Source organism: Diceros bicornis, chromosome 7, assembly GCF_020826845.1.
Source record: "Diceros bicornis minor isolate mBicDic1 chromosome 7, mDicBic1.mat.cur, whole genome shotgun sequence".
Lineage (NCBI taxonomy): Eukaryota > Metazoa > Chordata > Mammalia > Perissodactyla > Rhinocerotidae > Diceros > Diceros bicornis.
Window position 1 is genome coordinate 72,709,627 of NC_080746.1, and position 25,122 is coordinate 72,734,748.

General features: G+C 35.8%; 1 protein-coding gene across 2 annotated transcripts in view; it reads left to right on the forward strand.

The window, feature by feature from the left end:
* The window catches only part of PDE3B (phosphodiesterase 3B), a 179,149-nt gene that overhangs the window by 117,478 nt on the left and 36,549 nt on the right, over positions 1-25,122 (forward strand). For both annotated transcript variants that reach the window (XM_058546034.1, XM_058546035.1), the window contains exons 4-6: positions 559-701; positions 13,881-13,987; positions 24,419-24,629. In XM_058546034.1, the coding sequence (XP_058402017.1) occupies positions 559-701; positions 13,881-13,987; positions 24,419-24,629 (461 nt within the window). The remainder of the gene's footprint in view (positions 1-558; positions 702-13,880; positions 13,988-24,418; positions 24,630-25,122) is intronic.

The window sequence follows — 25,122 nt, forward strand, 5'->3', positions numbered from 1 at the left end:
TGAGAATATTTTCAAAAATTAGGGCAAAATATTAGCACTAAAGGTCTCTGAATGTAATTTAATCGTTAATTTAAAAGGTAGCTCAGAATCCTGCAGTTTCTCTGGATTAACCTCTGTGTATATTGGCACTGTACTGAAAAGATAAAAAATTTAGGATATAGGGCTGATCTTACCTGATCCTAAGCTCGTCCTCTGAAGTTTCTTTTCAGGGTAAATCTTTCTTATGTACCATTTATTTATGTTTAAAATGTCAGTTTAAACATATTTCAATCAGTTTATTTCTCATAAACTAGGAGTAAGTTGTACAAAAGAAAAAACATCTAGCTAAAGTGTAGGGAGTTCAGAAATCATTTTTTAGTAGGAGGAAGATAAGTAGAACAACAGAATAGAATGTGAAATTTGGGGTAAAATTGACAGATTTTCAGAATAAAATGTTCTGTTTCTGCTGTACATGTTAAAAGTATACTTTGTATTGGTGTTTTCATGTATCATCTTTAATATTACATATACAGCATATTGAAGGGTGACAATTTTAACCACTGTTAAATTATTCAACAGGGACTACACAGTAGGAATAGTTTGCCAACTCCACAGCTGAGGAGGAGCTCAGGAACTTCAGCTCTGCCACCTTCTGAACAGTCGTCTTCAAGGTGGGAACGCAATAATGGCAAAAGGCCTCACCAAGAATTTGGCATTTCAAGGTAAAATCCCCGGAGCCTTTTAAAGAAAACTGAATCTAATACATCCACTTTATTTCTGTGAATGAAGTTTGAAATAGTTCTAAAAGCAGAAAGGAACTGTTGAAATATTTTAGATATTTGGCATAATAGAGAAACTGATTCTTAAAAAGAAGCTAATACACCTTCTCCCAAAAAATAGGTAAGTTGGGTACAAAGCATGTTGGGGCCTTAAGAACATGAATCAGGGAGGCAGTTTAAGGAAACTAGGATCAATTTAGGACAGGGTACTGGGAAAGCTTTTAAGTTGGTAGAAATGGCCATTACAGGGGCTGTCACCAGGCCAATGCATAGCATCCAAAGGTAAGTCAGCAGAGTTGTGAAAGGAGGAGCACGTTCACAGGGCTCATCTCAGATGTTAGCTATAACGTAGCAAGACTCTTGCAAACCCTTTTCCTGCTGGAAGACTAAGACTACTGATATATTCTATATTCTGTTGAGGATTTCACTGGAACTAAACAGTGCTAAACCTACAAATGAAAAGCATCAGTAACTATAGCTAAAGGAGGCTGGGAAAATGCAGGAGCTGAAATCTGAATGTAAATATACCCATTTACTCTAAAAAAAGATTCAAGACTTTGTCTTTTAAATGCCAGGAAACATATTGATCTCTTGTGTGAGTTATAACCTTCTATGTAGTCAGTTATCTATGTTAATAAAATTTGGATTAGTGTAAATTTCCTGTGCAACCACTCTGTTATCACTGAGCATGTGCTTTGTTTAGCTTGAGCTGTACACTTACACGTTGGAACCAGTAGAGGGCAGGATTGGATCATAGCTATTTATCTGTCAAAATTTATGTTAACATTTATATATGAAATATGATTAGATAATTATAATTTTCCAGATTATTTTGTGACTTATTAACTTGAACCTTCTATAATACATTCAAGTAGATGAACTCATTTTTTATAAAAGAAAAATTGAGTGAAATGATATATAAAACAGGATGGATTATCTATGAAGAGTATAGTATAGGAAAATAAGCTTTGGTCCAAAGCATGCCCAGAGCCTAAACATGATAGTCTTTTTTTTTTCTTTTTAAATGGAAGCAGGATATGGGGAAGTAAATGATATTAGGAACTGAAAATATGACAGATTATTTCTTTTTTTTTCCAATATTTTATTGAGGTCGTATTGGTTTATAACATTGTGTAATTTCAGGTATACATTATTATTTATCAGTTTCTGTATAAACTGCATTGTGCTCACCACCAATAGTCTAATTTTCATCCATCGCCATACATATGTGCCCCTTTACGCCTTTCGCCCACCTCGCCACCCCCTTCCCCTCTGGTAACCACTAATCTGTTCTCCTTACTCATATGTTTATCTTCCACATATAAGTGAAATCATACAGTGTTTGTCTTTCTCTGTCCGGCATTTTTTGCTTAACATAATACCCTCAAGGTCATCTATGTTGTAGCAAATGGCACGATTTTGTCTTTTTTTCTGGCTGAGCAGTATTTCCTTGTATATATATACCACATCTTCCGTATCCATTCAGCAGTTGATGGGCACTTGGGTTGCTTCCATGTCTTGGCTATTGTGAATAATGCTGCAATGAACATAGAGATGCATAATTCTCTTTGTATTGTTGATTTCATGTTCTGTGGGTAAAAACCCAGTAGTGGGATAGCTGGATCATGTGGTATTCCTATTTGCAACTTTTTGAGAAATCTCCATATTGTTTTCCATAGTGGCTGCACCAGTTTACATTCCCACCAGCAGTGTATGAGGGTTCCCTTTTTTCCACATCCTCTCTGACATTTGTTATTTTTTGTCTGGGTAATTATAGCCATTCTGACAGGTGTGAGGTGATATCTCATTGTAGTTTTGATTTGCATTTCCCTAGTAATTAGTGATGTTGAACGTCTTTGCATGTACCTGTTGGCCATCTGTATATCTTCTTTGGAAAAATTTCTGTTCATATCCTCTGCCCATTTTTGGATCAGATTGTTTGTTTTTTTTGTTGTTGAGTTGTATGAGTTCTTTATATATTTTGGAAATTAACCACTTGTCAGATATATGATTTGCAAATATTTTCTCCCAGTTGGTGGGTTGTCTTTTCATTTTGTTGATAGTTTCCTTTGCCTTGCAGAAGCTTTTTAGTCTGATGTAGTCCCATTTGTTTATTTTTTCTTTTATTTCCCTTGCCTGAGTAGACACGGTATTCGAAAAGATGCTGCTAAGACCGATGTCAGAGTGTACTGCCTATATTTTCCTTTATTTTTTTTATGTATAGAGAGTATAGAGCACATATATAGAAAGTATAGAGTATGTATATATAGATATAGAGTATAGAGTATATATATATATATATATAGGGAGAGAGAGAGAGATTTTTTTTTTTTGAGGAAGATTGGCTGTGAGCTAACATCTGTTGCCAATCTTCCTCCTTTTTTCCTTTTTCTCCCCAAAGCCCCAGTAGATAGTTGTATGTCATAGTTGTACATCCTTCTAGTTACTCTATGTGGGATGCCGCCTCAGCATGGATTGATGAGCTGTGTGTAGGTCCGTGCCCAGGATCCAATCGGCGAACCCCGGGCCGCTGAAGCAGAGCGCGCAAACTTAACTGCTATACCACTGGGCCGGCCCCTGCCTATATTTTCTTATAGAAGTTTTATGGTTTTAGGTCTTACATTCAAGTCTTTAATCCATTTTGAGTTAATTTTTGTGTATGGTGTAAGACAATTGTCTACTTTCATTCTTTTGTATGTGGCTGTCCAGTTTCCCCAACACCATTTATTGAAGAGACTTTCCTTTATCCATTGTATGTTCTTGACTCCTTTGTTGAAGAATAGCTGTCCATAGATGTGTGGTTTTATTTCTGGGCTCTCAATTCTGTTCCATTGACCTATATGTCTGTTTTTGTGCCAGTACCATGCTGTTTTGAATACTATAGCTTTGTAGTACATTTTGAAGTCAGGGATTGTGATGCCTCCAGCTTTGTTCTTTTTTCTCAGGATTGGTTTGGCTATTTGAGGTCTTTTGTTGTTCCATATAAATTTTAGGATTCTTTGTTCTATTTCTGTGGAGAATGTCATTGGGATTCTGATTGAGATTGCATTGAATCTGTAGATCACTTTAGGTAATATGGACATTTTAACTATGTTTATTCTTCCAATCCATGAGCATGGAATATCTTTCCATTTCTTTATGTCATCTTCGATTTCTTTCAATAATGTCTTATAGTTTTCAGTGTATAGGTCTTTCACCTCCTTGGTTAAGTTTATTCCTAGATATTTTATTCTTTTTGTTGAGATTGTATGTGGGATTGTATTCTTGACTTCTCTTTCTGCTGGTTTGTTATTAGTGTATAGAAATGTGAAATTGATTTTTGTAAGTTGATTTTGTACCCTGTAACTTTCTTGTAGTTCTTGATTATTTCTATTAGTTTTCTGGTAGATTCTTTAGGGTTTTCTATATATAGAATCATGTTGTCCACAAACAGTGAGAGTTTTACTTCTTCCTTTCCAGTTTGGATACCTTTTATTTCTTTGTCTTGCCTAATTGCTCTGGCTGGAACTGCCAGTACTATGTTGAATAGGAGTGGTGAAAGTGGGCACCCTTTTCCTGTTCTTATTCTCAGAGGGATGGCTTTTAGTTTTTCACTGTTAAGTATGATGTTGGCTTTGGGTTTGTCATATATGGCCTTTATTATGTTGAGGTACTTTCCTTCTATACCCATTTTATTGAGAGTTTTTATCATAAATAAATGTTGGATCTTGTCAAATGTTTTCCCTGCATCTATTGAGATGGTCATGTGATTTTTATTCCTTATTTTCTTAATGTGTTGTGTCACATTGATTTGCAGATGTTGAACCATCCCTGCATCCCTTGTATAAAGCCCACTTGATCATGGTGTATGATTCTTTTAATGGATTGCTGTATTTGGTTTGCCGATATTTTGTTGAGGATTTTTGCATCTATGTTCACCAGTGATATTGGCCTGTAATTTTCCTTCTTTATGTTGTCCTTGTCTGGTTTTGGTATCAGGATAATGTTGGCCTCATGGAATCACTTAGGAAGTGTTCTGTCTTCTTCAATTTTTTGGAATAGTTTGAGAAGGATAGGTATTAAATCTTCTTTGAATGTTTGATAGAATTCTCTGGAGAAGCCATCTGGTCCTGGACTTTTGGTTTTTTGGGAGGTTTTTGATTACTGCTTCAATCTCTTTACTTGGAATTGTTCTATTCAGATTCTCCTCTTGATTCAGTTTTGGGAGGTTGTATGAGTCTAAGAATTTATCCATTTCTTCTAGGTTATCTAATTTGTTGGCATATGGTTTTTCATAGTGTTCTCTTATAATCCTTTGTATTTCTGTCGTGTCCATTGTGGTATCTAATTTTATTTATTTGAGCCTTCTCTCTTTTTTTCTTAGTGAGTCTGGCTAAGGCTTTGTCAATTTTGTTTATCTTCTCAAAGAACCAGGTCTTAGTTTCATTGATCCTTTCTACTGTTTTTTTAGTCTCTATTTCATTTATTTCTGCTCTAATTTTTATTTCCCTCCTTCTGCTGACTTTGGGCTTTGTTTGTTCTTCTTTTTCTAGTTCTTTTAGATGTAGTTTAAGATTACTTATTTGAGATTTTTCTTGTTTGTTGAGGTGGGCCTGTATTGCTATAAATTTCCCTCTTAGAACTGCTTTTGCTGCATCCCACAGAGTTGGTATTTTCATTTTCATTTGTCTCTAGGTATTTTTTGATTTCTCCTTTGATTTCTTCATTGATCCAATTGTTATTCAGTAACATGTTGTTTAGTCCTCACATATTTGTGACTTTCCCAGCTTTTTTCTCGTAGTTGATTTCTAGTTTCATAGCATTGTGGTTGGAAAAGATGCTTGATATGATTTCAATCTCCTTAAATTTATTGAAGCTTGCATTGTTTCCCAATATATGGTCTATCTTTGAGAATGTTCCATGTGCACTTGAGAAGATTGTGTATTCTGCTGTTTTAACTGGAGTGTTCTACATATATCTATTAAGTCCATCTGGTCTGGTGTTTCATTTAAGGCCACTGTTTCCTTGTTGCCTTTCTGTCTGGATGATCTATCCATTGATGTAAGTGGGGTATTGAGGTCCCATACTATTATTGTGTTGCTTTCAATTTCTCCCCTTAGGTCTGTTAGTAGTTGTTTTATATACTTTGGTGCTCCTGTGTTAGGTGCATATATATTCATAAGTGTTATTTCCTCTTGATGGAATGTCCCTTTTATCATTATATACTGCCCCTCTTTGTATTTCATTGTCTTTTTTATCTTGAAGTCTGCTTTGTTTGATATAAGTATGGCAACACCTGCTTTCTTTTGCTTGCCGTGGGCTTGGGGTATCGTCTTCCATCCCTTCACCCCAAGCCTGTGTTTGTCTTTAGAGCTGAGATGTGTTTCCTGGAGGCGGCATATTGTTGGGTCTTGTTTTTTAATCCATCTAGCCACTCTGTGTCTTTTGATTGGAGAAGTCAATCCATTTACATTTAGAGTGATTATTGATATATGAGCACTTAATACTGCCATTTTATCTCTTGTTTTCTGGTTGTTCTATATTTCCATTGTTTCTCTTCCCTTATATTTCTGACTACCATTTCAGTTTGGTGGTTTCTGTGATGGTTTTCTCAGTTTTCTCTTTATCTATGATTTGTGGCTTTATTCTGATTGTTTGTTTAGTGGTTAACATGAGGTTGGTGTAAAAGATCTCATAGATGAGATAGTCCATTTTCTGATAGCCTATTATCTCCATTAGTCTAAGCAGGTTCCATCACTTTCCTCTTCCCCTTCTGAGTTATTGTTATCACAAATTATTCTTTTTTGTGTTGTGAGTTTGTGACTAAATTGAAGTGTTTATTGTTATTTTCAATGTTTTTCTTCCTCTTATCTTTTATTTTTTAATTAAGTGTTTGCTAACCTGTTGTGATAGAGAGCTGCAATTTTCTGATTTTGTCTATTTTTCTCCTTGCTCAAAACTTTGTAAACCTTTGCCTTTTTGTTGCAGGTAGGAGGACTTCCTTCATCATATCTTGTAAGGGAGGTTGAGTGGCAATGAACTCCCTCAGCTTTTGTTTATCTTGGAAAGCTTTTGTTTCTCTGTCATATCTGAAGGATAGTTTTGCTGGATAGAGTACTCTTGGCTGAAATATTTTGTCTTTCAGTATTTTGAATATATCATTCCATTGTCTCCTAACCTGTAAGATTTTCACTGAGAAATCTACTGAAAGCCTGATAGTGGTTCCTTAGTAGGTTATTTTCTTCTGCCTTGCTGCCCTTAATATTTTTTCTTTGTCATTGACTTTTGCCACTTTTAATATTATATGCCTTGGAGAAGGTCTTTTTGCATTGATGTAATTAAGAGTTCTATTGGCTTCATGTACTTGTAAGTCCAGTTCCTTCCCTGGGTTTGGGAAGTTCTCAGCTATAATGTCTTTGAACAAGCTCTTTGCTCCTTTCTCCCTCTCTAATCCTTATATTGCTTTTCCTAATTGAGTAGGATATTTCTTGAAGAATTTCTTCATTTTTTAAAAATCTTGGTTCTCTCACCTCCTCTACCTGTAGCATTTCTATATTTCTGTCCTCTAATTTGCTAATTCTGTTGTCCATAACATCAGCTCTATTTTTTATGGTTTCTAGATTATTTTTTATTTCATTAATTGTGTTCTTCATATCTAGAATTTTTTTTTTTTTTTTTTTTTTTTTTTTACAGTTTCAGTCTCTTTGGTGAAGTATTCCTTCTGCTCATTAATTTTATTCCTGAGCTCATTGAACTTTCCGAGTTTTCTTGTAACTCATTGAGTTTCTTTATGACAACTATTTTGAATTCTCTGTCATTTAGAATGTAAATTTCTGTGACTTCAGGATTGGTTTCTGGAGACTTGTCATTTTCCTTCTGCTCTGAAGTGTTAATGTAGTTCTTCATGGTGTTTCATGAATTGATCCTTTGTTGGTGCATTTATGGTAGTGTCAAGTTGCAGATTCCACCTGCCACTGCTGGAGGGGAGCGGGAGCTGTGTTTTCTGATCCTGCCCCGTCTGGTGGGAGTTTTGCAGGTCGGGCTACTCTGCGTTTGCACGGGCTAACCACAGCTGCTCTCCAGGCTGTGCTCACTTGGGCAGGGCCTTTGCGCTGGGCCGGCTGGTTGGGCACCATAGACGGGGCCTCTGTGCCTGGTGGGGGACCGGTTGAGGTGTGCTAGGTGGGAGGGGTACCTACACTGGGGCTGAGTCACCACTCAGTGGGTCCCATGGGCTGCTGTGCTCCACGGGTGAGGGTGCCTTCTGAGTGGGTAGGGTGCCTTCTTACCTGCACTGTGCCTAGCATGCGGGCTCCTTTGCAGAGACTGAGCCACTGCCACTCTGTGTAGATTGTTCCCACTGACAGGGCCGCCGTGGCATGGTGGGTGCTCCTGAAGGCCGGGCTGCAACTCTGAAAGCAGTTGCGCAGGTCAGGCTGTATGACAGATATTTCTTAACCATGGGAACATCATCTTGAGAATACTGGTTTTAAGAAAGAATGATGAAAATGGTTCTGTTTTTTAATCAGTCACACTGATGTTAACAGTAATGCATTTGAAATTAAGGAAACGTTTGATACATTGAGTTAAGGTCATTTTTATCTTGCTGCCTCAGATGATTGATATTAAAATAGAAACATGGTCCAAAGAAAACTAATCTTTAACTGTGAGAAGTGTTCATATAAAGGTAAATGTAGGCAGATTTGATATATTTACTTAACTCTCATTAAAACAAAACCATATGCCTCATATTTGGAAATATGGAGAATAAAGTAATTGATAGTATTACATAATAGCTACTTTAAAGAGATGAGGCTACAAGTAATTTTTCTAGTGTGCAGAAGCTGGAGCTTCTCAGTAATAAGTTTCTAAGTGTACTTTGAACATAGGGTAAGATGGGAATTTACAACTGCTATTCCTTTTGAAATTTAAGTCTCTAGATCAGTGCTGTCCAATAGAAATTTCTGTGATGATGGGAATATTTTATATCTGTACTGTCCAATATGGTAGTCCCTAGTTGCATGTGGCTATTGATCACTTGAAATGTGTCTAGTGTGATGAAGGAACTGAATTTAAATTTGATTTAATTTTAATTAAACTATAAAGAGCCATATGTGACTATGATGTAGATATATATGGCAGACATATTAGACAGCATAGCTATAGGTCTTTAATATATGGTGATGTTTTGTTTTCTTCAGGAACCTTTAGATTTTAGTAGCACAAAACAAATAGACTTGTGACTTGAGTCATGAAGCATTTGTCTTGACTTTATTAGAGTGCTCTAGAACTGAGATCACATATCCTAGATTTTTGAATCTTGATTAGAACACAGCTTTGGATTCTGATCATAGCTTCTCTGACTGTGATTTAAATGACCCTGACTATGATTTCAACATGATTCCATTATTGAACCTCTCATTGCCTGAAACTATGCCTGAAACCAAATTTCTCATCCCTCCCATTGCTTTTTTATCTGTTACTATAGTTCTGCCCTTTTTTCCTGGCACACTGATGCTATCCTCTAGTTTAGTGGTTGCTTACCAAATTAATTTACCTAGAAAACTTGGTGTTATCTGTGCATCCTGTTACCTTATTCTACAGATATCTGTTGTCCAATCTGAGTCTCTTTTCCTTCTTCTCCTTTATCACTTTGCTTACACTATTTCATTACTCCTTACCTGGGCTATTGAATTATCCTCTTAACTGACCTTCCCATTTTCTAATATCCTTTACCACTTGATCTATCTTCTACTCTTCCACCAGAAGTCTTTCTTAAACAAACCTTTGATTATATAGTTTTTCTAGTCATTAAGTTTTTGGACCCTTTACCAGTGCCTGTATAATAGTGCCCAAATTCCTAGCTTAAGATTTGAAACCCTGTTATTCCCTCATGACAAAGCTGCATTCCTTACTTGGAAAAATTAAACTAACAGAGATGAGCAGTCTTGCAAAAAATGAGAATAGAAAAATGATTTGGAAAGCTCTGTAGGTGAAAACAACATGTAACTTGTATTAGACCCTTCCTTGAAGTTTCCTGATAATTTTTAGTTTAACTCCATTTGAAAATTAAGCTGAATTATATTTTCCAGCGTACCTTTTTTGTGTAAAGAATAATATAGGATTTAATTCTGCTTGTCTTCATGCTTTGGCTGGAGAAGAAAGTGAAGTATTATAAACCTTATCATAGCTATAAGAGGAATGCAAAGGAGAAAACCACAAGGAAGAGGAAGAGTTAGTCCTACTTGAACAGCCACTGTATCACCTACCCTTAAGAATTTATCACTGTTCATCTCTTAAAAGACTTGTGATTTTAATTAATTAAGAGGGCTGTTACTTGACAACGCCAAAATACCACTCTACCATCATCTTACTCTATTTATCTTAACTATTTGGTATTCCCTTTATTCGTCCACTTACATGCCCCTCTTTAGTTGTTCCTTCTGCCTGGAACAAGTTTCACCCTTATTTCTGTATATCTTTAAAGATTGGGCTCAGGTGTCACCTCTAAAGAATAACACCCTGACATCCTCCTCCCTTGGTCTCTAAGGAAAAGTAATCTGTTTCACCTCTGAATCTCCTTAACACTTTTTCTTTGACTCTTTTATGGCACTTTTCTCTTTCTTCCTTGTGTTAGGCATTACTACTCTTCTGAGGTCTGCTGGATTATTGTGAAGAGTTTGGGATTGCATTAAAATGGATCTTTGAAGATACACAGCTGCTTAACTAGCGTCTTGCAGGGGTGTGCTGTTCATATTGGCTTAGACAGCTGATACTACCTTCTGCTTAAGTTTCAGACCTAGGAAGAAGTTTCTTTGGTCAGGAAGTTCCTGGAAAGGTTGAATAATGCTTTTATGGGTTAGCTGACAATTGAATTACTCCTCTCTGAGTTCCAGTGTTAGTATTTATGGTTAAAAGATGTCTAAACTGCTATCCTTGGACTTGCTGCTAGGACCTAGACCTCCCTGTGGGCAAATGTGCTCAGAGCTCACAGCTCACTCCTTTTGAACAGACTTTCCCTGGGGAAAAATAGGCAAATTATGTCTCCAAACTCTGTGGGTTATTGACTACAGTTACTCCTACCCCAAAGAGACTTTCCCTTAACCTATTCTCTGATTCATCATTCACCTCCATAATTGCTCTGTAATTAAATCTAATAACTTTTTGCCTGGCAAGAGGATGTCCCCTAAATAATGTACTTGGGAACCCGCTTCTTAATTCTGTGTCCCATAACTTATTAGAGATTTATACCAATGCCTGGACCCTATTTGAACTGCAGAGATTCAAGAGGGCTAATGGTGTCATCCTACTTAGTTTCTTAAGAGAATAGCTCTATAAATCTAGACATCATACAGCCAACAAGTTTATAAAACTGCTTCAAAAATAAACAAATGAATGAATGAATGAAGTGATGCAAATCTTGTCGAGGTAATTTGCATTGGTTGTCTAGAAATCAACTCTTAACACATGGCTTAACTCTGTGACCATAACTTTTGACATCTCTTGTAATGTTTGTGCATTTAGATTTGAAGACTGATTCCCAAGTCTGACTTTAATCGCCCTTCTACCAACTATTAATAATCACTGGGACTCCTAGCCTGTCTTGTCCTCTGCTGTCTTCAGTATTGTTTTATGTGATCTTATTGGAGTGTGTATTTATCTGGTTCTATGCCAGGAATTAATGAGATGATTCTGGAACTGAGCTGAAAAGCTATAATTTGACCTGTACCTCTCAATTCTAAACAGCTAACTGAATGTATGATGTACTGCAATTATTAGAATACACTGGATCAAGGTAGAAGACTATAGAGCAGTGCTGTGGGTCTTTTCTGAAAAGGAGAAATCCCTATCTTTGTTTTGAATATGAATCAAGGAAGAGACTTTGGTAGAGTACACAGATTTTTCTGTTTGAATATTGCTCTGGGTGGTATTGTTACTCTTCTTTCCCACTTTCTCCCACTCCACGTGTAGACAAGGAATACTCAAATACAAAGAATGATTGAGGATTGGCAGGGAGATGAGTTTATTGGGTGGTATTATTTGCATATCGCCTTTTTTTGTAACATCATCAACAAATTATTATTATTGCTGGCTTGAGAAAAAAATATAGAATCTAAAGGCTAGATGTTACCTCAGAAGTCCTTTATTCTGAATCTCTAATTTTACAGATGGAGAAACACACACAAAGATACAATTAGAATTGTTTTGTGGAAAGAGCATTTACGTTAGAGTCAAAGAAATTGGAAGTTGAATTATTAGCTCTGCCACTGTGAATTTTAGCTGTATGAATTTGGGCACATTATTTAGCCTCTTGAAGCTTTAGTTTTCTTATCTGTAAAACAGAAATAACAATAGAGTTGTTCAGATGACTAAAAGAGATGATGTATGTAAAGTACCTAACACAATGGATGATGTATAATAAATATTCAAAATAATGCTGTTATAATTTTTGTTAATATCATTAAAGAAGTTTTAATGAATTGATTGCCAACTGGTGTTACATGCCTTCTCTTTGTCGTGCAGAATTTTTTTCTCCCATGAGGATAGAACAAACTAGATTTCTAGAAAAAGGCCCAAGGAGAGCCTTGGAGCAGAAGTTAGTGAAAGGAAAAGAGTCCATTCACTCAAAATTGGGGAGCAGAAAAGATCTGTTCTCTAGAAAAATGAGAACCTAACGAGAAGATCATTCATTTATTCCACAAACATCTGTTGAACACCTTGTATCAGGCACTGTGCCTTATTCACTGTGAATGTAGAGGTAGGTCTTAGAGCCCCCAAAGGAATTCACAAATCAGTGAGGGAAAAGAATCTGTAAGCAGTGAAATTTTAATACACTATGGGTAAATGTTATAATAGAGACATGCACAAAAACCTCTTAGATCACAGAAAAACAGATCTTCTTTGAGTAATGGGGTGTGGAAGTGCAGAAAAGATGAAGAGGTTGGGGAAGAGCTTACTGAGAACCTAGCCTACACTGAAAAATATTGAGTGAAAAATAGAGAATCTAGATTTGTCCCTGGGCCTGTGGCAAAGGGCTCACATCAGGAGTTGACTAACAGAAGAAAACAGGCTTGTAAATATCTAAGAAAAGAAGGTAACATTCATGGTGTACTCAGTATATTCATGGCACTGAGCCAGAGCTTTCAAATATTTAATCTTTTTTTTTTTTTTTTTTTGGTGAGGAAGATTAGCCCTGAGCTAACATCTGTTGCCAATCCTCCTCTTTTTGCTGAGAAAGACTGGCCCTGGGCTAACATCTGTTCCCATCTTCCTCTACTTTATATGGGATGCCTGCTACAGCATGGCTTGACAAGTGGTGCGTCGGTCCACGCCCAGGATCCGAACCTGCGAACCCTTGGCCACCTGAAGCGGAGCGCGTGCACTTAACCACTACACCACTGGGCCGGACCCCGTCAAATATTTAATCTTAAATTGCATTTTATGTATCACATTGGTGTACTATGATTGCCTACCTGTATTTCATTTCTTCATAAGAGCCCTAAAACCTATAATAAATATTTCAGTTATAGGAAATGACTGAGTTAATGGGTAATCAATATTGGTGAAGAGAGGGAACAGAAAATAGTGAAAAACTTTATATTTTAGGCCAGTGATTCTCAGTGAGGTCCCTGGATCCAGCAACATCAGCATCACCTAATAACTTGTTAGAAATCCAAATTATCTGGCCCTACCCCAGACCTAGTGAATCAGAAATCCTGGAGGTGGGCCTAGCAATCTGTTGTAAGAAGTCCTCCAGGTGATATTAATAACTTCCTTTATGCCAGGGTTCAGCAAACTATTGCCTGTGGATCTAATGTGGTCTGTAACCTGTTTTTGTAAATAAAATTATATTGGAACACAGTCATACTTATTTGTTTATTACTTATGGCTGCTTTTGTGTTCCAGTGGCACAGTTGAGTAGTTGCAATAGAGACCTTATGGCCCGCAAAGCCAAAAGTATTTACTATTTGTTTCTTTACAGAAGAAGTTTGCTGACTCCTGCTCTAGGCCTTAGGCATTAGATAGATGTCTAAACTCTGAATGTATAAGCAGATATTTGCTAATTGAATGGAAGACCATGAAGAAAAAAGAGGAAATTTCCCATGGTTTTAAAATTCTTAACCTGTTATCTTTCCCTTTTAGTCAAGGATGCTATCTAAATGGGCCTTTTAGTTCAAATCTACTGACAATCCCGAAGCAAAGGTCATCTTCTGTATCGCTAACTCACCATGTAGGTCTAAGAAGAGCGGGTAAGAAATCATTCTTTATGATTTAAATATGGGAGATCTCAAAGTATATAGTAGTGAAAATTTTTTTCATTACACATTTAGAGCTAATTTTGGATACTATTTCATGTGTTGTAAGCTAACATGACTAAGCAATTTGGGTTGGCTGTTAATTGACTATTTGCTCATTCATTGAGTAAACACTTTTTGAACATCTACTATGTACCAGGCACTTTGTTAGGCACTAGGGATTCAGGGATAAAATATAGAACTATTTAACTAATCTGAATAGTTGCAGATCCAGATTCATATATCCAGAACAAGGGGAAATCCTCAGAAAAGGGTATTCTGTAGCATGGTAATTGTGGAGAAAATATTATCTCTACTCTAGAAAAATATTATTTTCTACTCTCTTAATAAGAGAGTAGAAAAACCCTGGCTATATCCTAGTAAGTCATTCATAGGATTTATTTGTTTATGGTATAATTGACATATAGCATTATATTAGTTTCAGGTGTACAACATAATGATTCAATATTTGTATATAATGCAAAACGATCACCACAATAAGTCTAGTTAATATCTGTCACTATACATAGTTAAAATTTTTTTTCTTGTGATGAGAACTTTTAAGATCTACTCTCTTAGCAACTTTCAAATATGCAATACAGTATTATTAACTATAGTCACCATGTTGTACATTACATCCCCATGACATTTGTTTTATAACTAGAAGTTTGTACCTTTTGACTCCCTTCGCCCATTTCGCCCACCCCCCACTAATAGGAATTTTCTTTAACTCAAAAGATTATAGAACACTTTAAAACTTTTTGGATGAAAGATGTTTTATAGATACAACATAGTAATAACAGAGCAACATTGATGTTCTGCTTTTAAATTACATTATGTCTGGTGTTAGACAGGGGCAATGGGATATACATACAATCACAAAATTCTTTTACACACAATGTTTAGCATAAAATAGAAAACTATAAAACATGTGAAGAGGCAGGAAAATGCTACTGATAAGCAAGAAAAGCAGACACTAGAGGGAGATGTACATATGATATTGATGTTGGATTTAACAAAGTCTTTAAAATAACAGTGATGTTTTAAAGAAATAGAAGGAAAGATGGATAACGATAGATAATACTAACAGAGAACTGGCACACATAGAAAAGAAAAAGTGAACAGTCTAGAAGTGAGAAATGCAGTTGATTAAATTAAAAGCTTATAAGATGGTTTAAGAACAGATTGGACACAACAGAAAACAAGAGTAGTGAACTTGAAGCCACACAAATAGAAAATATCCAAACTGAAACCCAGAGAGGGAAAAAACATACAAATAAGAGAAGACTTTTGGTTTCCAATTCTGCATGGAAGGAGCTTGGAAGTCATCATTCCATCCTAATAACAAGTAAAGTGTTGAGCAGACTGAAAAATCAACAACTGTTCTAGGATCTGCAAGGGAGATAAGGACACAGAGCAAACTGCTGCCCCCAAAATTGGGGAGACAAATAGACTACTAATGGCTTACTCGGGCCGAGACTCACAAGGGGAAGTTCAGTGAGAACCAGTGCCTGGAATCAGTGCCACAGTAGGAAAGCCTGAACTGTAACTGGAAAGTTGCTGGAGGATCAGTGGGGACAACTCTGAGAGTTAAAAACTCCAGGGGGACCTAGTCATAGGGGTGCGCCACAATTTTGTGAGCTTCACCTCCAGGAGCTGGACCAGATTTCCATGGTAAATATTAGAGAAATGCTTCTGTCAGGGGGAGGGGAAAGGAACCTTTTTGAAATATAACAGAGCACCTTATTCTTCTTAACAAGATCTGCCCTTAGGAGAAACTAGTTAACCAGAGCCTAACCTGCTGGGGTATTATCAGGACCTAACTGACCTGGGGGAAGGGAAATACCCAACTCCAGTCAGCTCTAGCTGTCCACTTCCACCAAAGTGGGGAGGCAAAAAACACCTGAGAAATACTTGTGATGTTCACAGTCCAGAGACCTGGCCCACAAAAGACAGACCTAATCATAGGACTATACAACACTTCTCCTCCCCTACACCCCACCACCACATTACTAAAGCCCTGTTTATAGCAGTTCCTTTTACAGGTACATCATGTCTGGCTCTCAAGATAAATGACAAGGCACACCAAAAGGCAAAAAACAAAATTTAGAGAGATAGAGCAAACCATCGGAACCAGAGATGGCAGGGATTTCAGAATTATCAGACTGGGAATTTAAAACCACTATGATTAATATTCCAAGGGCTCTAATAGATAAAGTAGACAACATGAAAGAACAGATGGGCAGTGTAAGCAGAGAGATGGAAATCCTAAAAAAAACAAAAATAAATGGTAGAGATCAAAAACACTAACAGAAATGAAGAATGCCTTTGACAGGCTTATGAGTGGGCTGGACACAGCTGAGGAAAGAATCTCTGAGCTTGAGGATATGTCAAAAGAAACGTTCAAAACTGAAAAATAAAGAGAGTAAAGACTGAAAAACCAAAACAGAATATCCAAGGACTGTGGAACAGCTACAAAGGAATACCAGAAGGAGAAGAAAGAGAGAAAGGAATGGAAGAAATATTTGAAACAATAATGACTGAGAATTTCCTCAGATTAATGTCAGACACCAAACCTGGAAGCTCAGAGAACATCAAACAGGATAAATGCCAAAAAAACAATACCTAGGCATATCATTTTCAAATTATAGAAAAGCAAAGATAAAAAATCCTTAAAGAAGCCAGAGGGAAAAAAACACCTTACCTATAGAGGAACAAAGGTAAGAATTACATCCAACTTTTTGGAAATCAGGCAAGCAAGAACAGAGTGGAGTGAAATATTTAAAGTACTGAGGGACAAAACCTCACTAATCTAGAATTATGTACCTTGTGAAATTATCCTTCAAAACAGAAGGAGAAATAAAGACTTTTTTCAGACAAACAAAAATTGAGGGAACTTGGGGCCGGTGGCGTAGTGGTTAAGTTTGCGCACTCCATTTCGGCAGCCTGGGCTTCACAGCTTTGGATCCTGGGTGTGGACCTGCACTGCTCATCAAACCATGCTGTGGCAGCATTCCACATACAAAAATGTAGAGGAAGATTGGCACAGATGTTAGCTCAGGGACGATCTTCCTCAAGCAAAAAGAGGAGGATTGGCAATAGATGTTAGCTCAGGGCCAATCTTCCTCACCAAAAAAAAAAAAGAAAAATGGAGGGAACTTGTTTCCAGTAGATTTGACTTGCAAGAAATGTTACAAGAGTTTTTTAAAGAGAAGGAAAGTAATATAGGTCAGAAAATCAGATCTACATAAAGAAAGAAAGAACATCGAAGAAGGAATAAGTGAAGCTAAAATAAAAACTTTAATTTTTCTTATTTTCATTTGATCTAACAGATCAAATAATAAAAGTTTGTTCAGAATAATAAGAGCAACAATGTGTTCGATTTTTTGTGCTTATATATATATATTTTATGTATATATATGTTTGTTTATGCTTATGTGTAAGTGAAATGAATGATAGCAATGATACAAGGGATGGAGGAATTAGGATTATTTTGTTATTATAAGGTACTCACACTATCTATGAAGTAGAATAGTGTTATTTGAATGTGGATGTGGGTTAGTTGTAAATGTATATTGCCAATTTTAGGACAACCACTAAAAAAGTAGAGAAAGAAGTATAACGGATATTCTAAGAGAAAAAGTAGAATTATATAAAATGTTCAATTAAAACCACAAGAAGCAGAAGAGCAGTGGAAGACAAAAACAGGAACAGATAAGGGCAACAAATAGAAAACTGTAAAAGATATGTAGATATTAATCCAACTATATCAGTAATCACTTTGAACATCAGTGGTCTAAGTGCACCAATTAAAAGACAAAGATTGTTAGAGTGGATCAAAAAGTGATACCCAACTATATCTTGTCTACCAGAAACTCACTTTAAATATAAAGGCATGTGAAGATTAAAAGTAAATGGATAGTGAAAAGGATACCATGCTAACACTAATCAAAAGAAAGCAGGAGTAGCTATATTAATTTCAGACAGAGCAGACTTCCAAGCTAGGAAAGTTATTAAGGATAAACAAGGGCATTACATAATGACAAAGAGGTCAATTCTCTAAGAAGAGACAACAGTCCTTAACATGTATGGGCCTAAATAACAGAACAATGTGTAAGAGACATAATAGATACAGTCAGAGGTTCTAATGTGTATGTAAATGAAGTCTCAAGAGGAGAGGAGAGAGACAAAAGGGCAGAATAATTTTCCAAAACTAATAAAAGAAGCAATGAATTCATGAAACTCAGTGAACCCCAAAAAGACAAAGAAAATCATAGCTAGATATTTCAGCCAAACCCCTGAATTGTAAAATAAGAAAAATTTCCAAAGCAACCAGGAAAAAAAGGTTATTTTCCAAGGAACCACAATAATACTGGCAGTGACTTTTCAACAGCAAGTATGGAACCCAAAGACAATGGGATGGCGTTATTTGAAGTACTGAAAGAACAAAAATTGCCAACCTGGAAATTCTTTATCCAATGAAATTATCCTTTAAAAATTAAGGTGAAATAGCATTTTTTCATACAAACAAAAGCTGATAGAATTTACTGCTAGTAGACATGGACTACTAAGATTCAGCTAAGGAAGTTCTTGAGGTAGGAGGAAAATGATCCAGGTTGAAGCACAGAACTGCAGGAATGAATGAAAAGCACTGGTAAGCCTAAATATGTGGGTGAGTATAAGAAAACACTGATGATTAAAAACAACAGTAATAACTTCCTTGTAGCATGCATAATATATGAAAATTCAAATATATGGTAATAATGGGATAAAGGGTGGGAAAGGGGTAAATGGATTTAAACTTGTACTAGCAATGATTGAAAAGTAGTAAAAAGTTCTAATTTAAGAGAAACTAATACTTCAAAGATGCACATTGTGATATCCAGAGTGACAGTTAAAAGAATAAAAGAAAAAGGTACAAGCAAAAAGCCAATATAGGAGGTAAAATGGCATGATTAAAAAAACAAACAAACAAACGAATAATCCAAAAGAATCCAAGAAAAGAGAAAATAAGAAACCAAAACAGAAGGAACAACTAAAAAAGGAATAGCAAGATGGTGGATTAAATACACTATATTATATTAAATATACTCCTTGCCAGGGGAAGGGGGGAGTGCGGGGTGGCAGGGATCTGACCAGAATTGTTACAGTATATTATCTAAAGTGTCCAGTTTTCAGTAAAAAATTGATAATACACTCCAATTAAAAGACAAATATTGTCAGGCAATTAACAGCACAAGACTCAAGTATATGATCTTTACAAGAGGCACACTCTAACTGTAAGGACCCAGATAGGTTTGATCTCGCTATAAAATACATGAACAAAAATTGACAGAACTAAAGTGAGAAATAGACAAATCCATATTCATGTTGGGAGATTTTAACTCACCATTCTCATTAACCAGTAGAATAAGCAGACCAAAATATTAGTATAGATGTATGGAAGATTAGAACAACATGATTTAACTGACTTGACTTAATTGACTCTAAAACACTACACTAAGCCATTACAGGATGCATATTTTTTCCAAGAACACACACAGGATTGATCATTATTGACCATTTGCTGGACTGTAAAACAAGTTTCAATGAGTTTCAAAGGATTAAAATCGTATATAGAGATCGATTTCTGGAGTGGCAGGAGAGGATCTCTGTAAACTCTCTCTCTTGCTAAAACAACACAAATAGAAAACAAGCCAGAGAACAAACTAGAAGTCACCTATACAAGAGAAATTACTGAACTGTGGTAAGACAGTGGGTTTGTGACGTTTTAATTGGGGGCTATTCCCATCCCCCCTCTCCCCAGCTCAGTGTTATTGTAGCTAAAAGCCAGTAGCTTTGCAGCCCTCAGAGAGGTCTGACCTCTTTTGGAACTCCATTAAAAGCAACATCCTGAGAGTACAGTAAGCATTTTGTCCAAATATACAGCTCCCTGGAATCTCTATTCCCAGGGTATTGTGGCTGTTTGATTTGACTCAGAGCTCAGCTCTCCAAAAACACAAATGAAAAACAAAACCCTATGCTAGGCAACATTGTGACTGCCTAAGTCTGTGATTTCAGTTGGGACAGACAAGAGCTGACTGGGAATTTAAAAGGAAATCCTAGATACTAGATGACCATAGGGAACTTGGAAAGCTCTGACATATTCCAGGGAGCTTGGATTTTGGACTTAGCAGTGACTTTAAATCTGCTATGATAAATGTGTTTAAAGAACTAGAGGAAACCATCTCTAAAGTATTTAAGAAAAGTATGACAATAATGTCTCGCCAAAGAGAGAATATAAATAAAAAACTAGAAATTATAAAATAAAATTATAAAATTATTGTAATAATTATAAAATATTTGCCACTTCTACTCAATATTGAATTGGAGGTTCTAGCCGGGGCAGTTAGGTAAAAAGGAAGAAGTAAAACTATATTTGCAGATGACATGATCATGTATTTATAAAATCCTAAGAAATTCATTAAAACCTATTACAACCAATAAACAAGTTCTCAGTGTGGCAGGATACAAGATCTGTATGCAAAAATCAATTCTATTTCTATATACTAGTAAAGAACAATGCAAAACTGAAATTAAGAAAATAATTCCATTTACAGTTAGCATCAAAAAGAATAAAATACTTTGGAATAAATTTAACAAAATAGTGCAAGACCTGTACACTGAAAATTATAAAACATTGTTGGAAGAAATTAAAGACCTAAATAAATGGAAAAATATCCCATGTTCATGGATTAGAAGACTTAAAATATTGTTAAGATGGCAATACTCCCCAAATTGTTATAGAGTCAGTTCAGTCCTTATCAAAATCTGAGCTGGCTTCTTTGCAGAAATTGACAAACTGATCCTAAAATTCATAAATGAAATTCGACGGACCCAGAATAGCTAAAACAATCTTTAATAAAAAAGAAGAAAGAATTGGAGGACTCACACTTCCAAATCTTAAAACTTACTACCAAGCTATAGTGATCAAGACAATGTGGTACTGGCATAAGGATATGCCAGCTCAATGGAATAGAATTGAGTGGCCAGAAATAAACCCTTACGTGGTCAATTGATTTTCAGCAAGGGTGCCATGATAATTCAATGGAGAAGGAAGAGTATTTTTAACCGATAGCGTTGGGACAACTGGATATACACAAGAAAAAGAATGAATTTGGAACCCTACCTGTCATCATACTAAAAAATTAACTCAGAGTGCATCATAGACTCAAATGTAAGAGTTAAACCATAAAACTTGTAGAAAAAAAGTAAGGAAAATCTTTGTGACTGAGTATTAAGTAAAGCGTTCTTAGATGTGACACCAAAAGCACAGTCCATGAATGAAAAAATTGATAATTGGAATTCATTAAAATGTACTTCAACAGATACCTGAAGAAGATGAAAAGACAATTCACAAGATGGAAGAAAATGTTTGCAAATCATGTATTTGACAACGGACTTGTATCCAGAAAATACAAAGATATCTTACAACTCAATAATAAAAAGACGACCTCATTAAAAAATGGGCAAAAGATGAATAGACGGTTCTGCAAAGAAGACGTATTGTGCCCATAACCACATGAAAAGATGCTCAGCATCATTAACCATTAGGGAAATACAAATCAAAACCACAATGAACTATGACTTCACACTCACTATGATGTCTGTAATTATAAAGGTAGACAATAACAAGTGTTGGTAAAAATATTTAGAAGTGGGAACACTCATACATTGCTGATGGGAAAGTAAAATGCTGCAGCCACTTTGCAAGACAATTTGGCAGTTTAGTACTTGAATAGAGAAATAAAATTGTGCTATATTCATACATACAATTTTATATGGCATTGAAAATGAATGAACTATAGTCACATGCCACCCACATGGAAATATCTTTTTAAAATGTTGAGTAAAGTAAGCAAGGCATAGAAGCATTTATAGTTATATAGATGCATTCTATATTTATATTGTCTGATTCAATTTACAAAGTTCAAAAAAAAGGGCAAAACTAAATTGTCAGGAGATGCATACATATGTGGTATAAATATAAAGAAAGGCAAAAAAAGAAAAAAACAATACCATACAAGTCAAAATAATGATTTCCTTTAACGAGGGGGAGGAAAGTTAGAGGACAGGGGTTTCTGGTCTCTGGTCATGTTTTATGCATTTGCTTGAGTGACTAGCATTTCTGATGTAACTTTTCGGTATGTGCATTATATTTCGCAATAAAAAAAGGTTTAAAATAAAAGTGATGAATCTGTATTGTAGAAAATATTTCTTAAAGGTTGCTAGGTTTTCCTCTGTCATTTTGTTCTCTCTTTGAAGCTTTTCTGTGTTATCAAATTTCTATCCTAAGGTTATTTACTGTTTATTCTTCTCAGCGTGTTTGTCAGGATTTTGGACACTCACTAGTATAATTAGAGAAAAGAACACTGACAGTTGGAACTTTAGTCTCCAGTTAGTAACTGTTCATGACATTGACAAGCAAGACACTTTCCCTCTCTAGTCTTTAGTTTCCTCTTCTGAAACAGTAAACTGTTTGACCAGATTATTTGTAAAATTCAATTCAGCCTTAACATTATATGAAATTATAGGAACCTCTAAACAAATCAATCTGATAGGACAGCAGTGGCAGCCTTGGAAAGAGTGTGGTCTCAGTATTAACTGTGTTGACTAAATCCAGTTTCTTGGTTTTTTTTTTTTTGTAGTTTTTTTCTTCACATATAAAATGAAAATGCTACTTAACTCACAGGGTTACTGTGAAGATTAAATAAAATTACACACTGTGTTAGGGTTCTCCTTAAAAACAGAACTACTAGGATGTTTGTGTGTGTGTATATAAATATACACATACATGGGGGGAGGAGAATGGATTTATTTTGAGGAATTGGCTCTTGACATTGTGAGGGCTGGTGGGTCTAAAATTTTCAGGGCAGGCTGCCAGCCTGGAAATTCTAGCAGGAGTTGATGTTGCAGTCTTGAGTCCAAAGCCAGTCTGGAGGCAAAATTCCTTCCTCTTTGGAGGACCTCAGTCTTTTCTCTTAAGGCCTTCCACTAACTGGATGAGACCAACCCACATTATGGAGGGTAATCTGCTTTACTCAGCCTACTGATTTAAATGTTACTCACATCTGAAAAATACCTTCATAGCAACGTTTAGACTGGTGTTTGAGCAAACGGTCGGGCACCATAGCCTAGCCAAGTTGACAAATAAAATTAACCATCACACACATCTATAAGTGTTCACTTCTATGCCTGAAAATATCATAGGTCTTTGATAACTGTTAATTGCTTTCCTGTCTGATTCATACTTTACTTGGATCTTTATTTCCAAATAAAGTTTTAAATCTGCCTCTCTCTCTCCAGATATACCCATACTGTCTTAGTTCAAGGCACTTGGCAAAGGCTTCTTGAGTCGTAAATCACTAGGATTAGGGATGTATTTCTGAAGCACTCAGTTTTTTCTTTCTTTTTAACACTTAGCACCTGTTTGTATTCTCCACTAGACTCTAGATTTGTTGAGTTTCAGATATGGTATCTTTTTCTTTATTGTGAAACCCAGCACATTTTACAGCATAAAATAAGCTCTCAGATATTTATTGAATGAATGAATGAGCTGGAAAGATTTGGATATATTTTTTGTGGGATTTGCTGTTGCATTAACATATAATTTTATCATATGCTCAACTTGCGTAATGCTATTAAGAAATTTGGTTCTTCTTTGGGGCTGGCCTGGTGGTGTAGTGGTTAAGGTCATGCGCGCTGCTTCAGCGGCCGGGGTTTGCGGGTTTGGATTCTGGGCGCGGACCTATGTACTGCTTATCAAGCCCGCATCCCACATATAAAGTAGAGGAAGATGGGCATGAATGGTAGCCCAAGGCTAATCTTCCTCAGCAAAAAGAGGAGGATTGGCAACAGAGGTTAGCTCCGGGCCAATCATCTTCACAAAAAAAAAAAAAAGAAAGAAATTTAATTCTTCAATAAAAATGAATTTTATTGTATTGAAAAATATTCAGTAAAAGTTGGTAAAGATGATTTGTTTATGTGGATAATTGAGCTGGTAGGGACACAAAATGTGAAGGTAAAGAGCAATATGAATCAGGAAAATTTGTGCCACACAGTATGTACATTTTAGTTATACTCTTAATTACCTAATATGTGCCACCCTACCATAGGGTGTTTAGTCCACAGTCGATGGTGATGACAAATATGGTCTGTATTCTGCTTAAATTCCTAGGATGTCTTGACAATAGCTCCACCTAGAAATTTATTTTATCATTTACTTGTAAATACTTTGTTTTCTTTAAGGAAGGAAAATGCTCTTTATAAATACATAAACGTAGTAAACACATACACATACATACATAGTTAATTATTTATTTCTTTCCTCTCTTTTAATTTTTAAAGGTGCTTTACCCAGCCTGAGTCCTGTGAATTCTCTCAGTCATGGACCATTGTCGGCTGGCTCTCTAACTAATCGATCACCTATAGAATTTCCTGATACTGCTGATTTTCTTACTAAGCCAAGTGTTATTTTACACAGATCTCTGGGCAATGCACCCAATTCACCAGATTTTTATCAACAACTTAGAAATTCTGACAGCAATTTATGTAACAGGTAAATTTCCCAAATGTTTATTATTTCTGTTTCAAAATATAGGTTATTTTAATAAAGTATTACCAGTTTTCTAGTTCTATATTATAACGAGATGATGGATTAAGACTATATCCTCTTTATTTTTTTATTAATTTTTATTCTAAATAGACTTTTTCTCACTTTAGTGCTATTATTCCTTTTCCAATTAAATGATGTCCATCTGAAGTGAAATATAGTGGTATTGTATCCATCATAAGATATCAGTAAATGTATGAGAATTATTTTAGTCTATACTGCTTAAGGCCTGTTTATAGTACCTAGTTTATATGGTGTCTCTTCTCATTTCTGCTTCGATGGTAATAAGTGTTTACCTCAGATCTCATTGTTGACTTTCAAAATATGTTATTTCCTCCAGGAACAGAGAGATGCTTTCTAGTATAAAGCCTATAAAGTTATAGAGAGATTGGAATATTAGGATGTTTTGCAGTTGAGATCTTTGGTTAAAAATTAAACA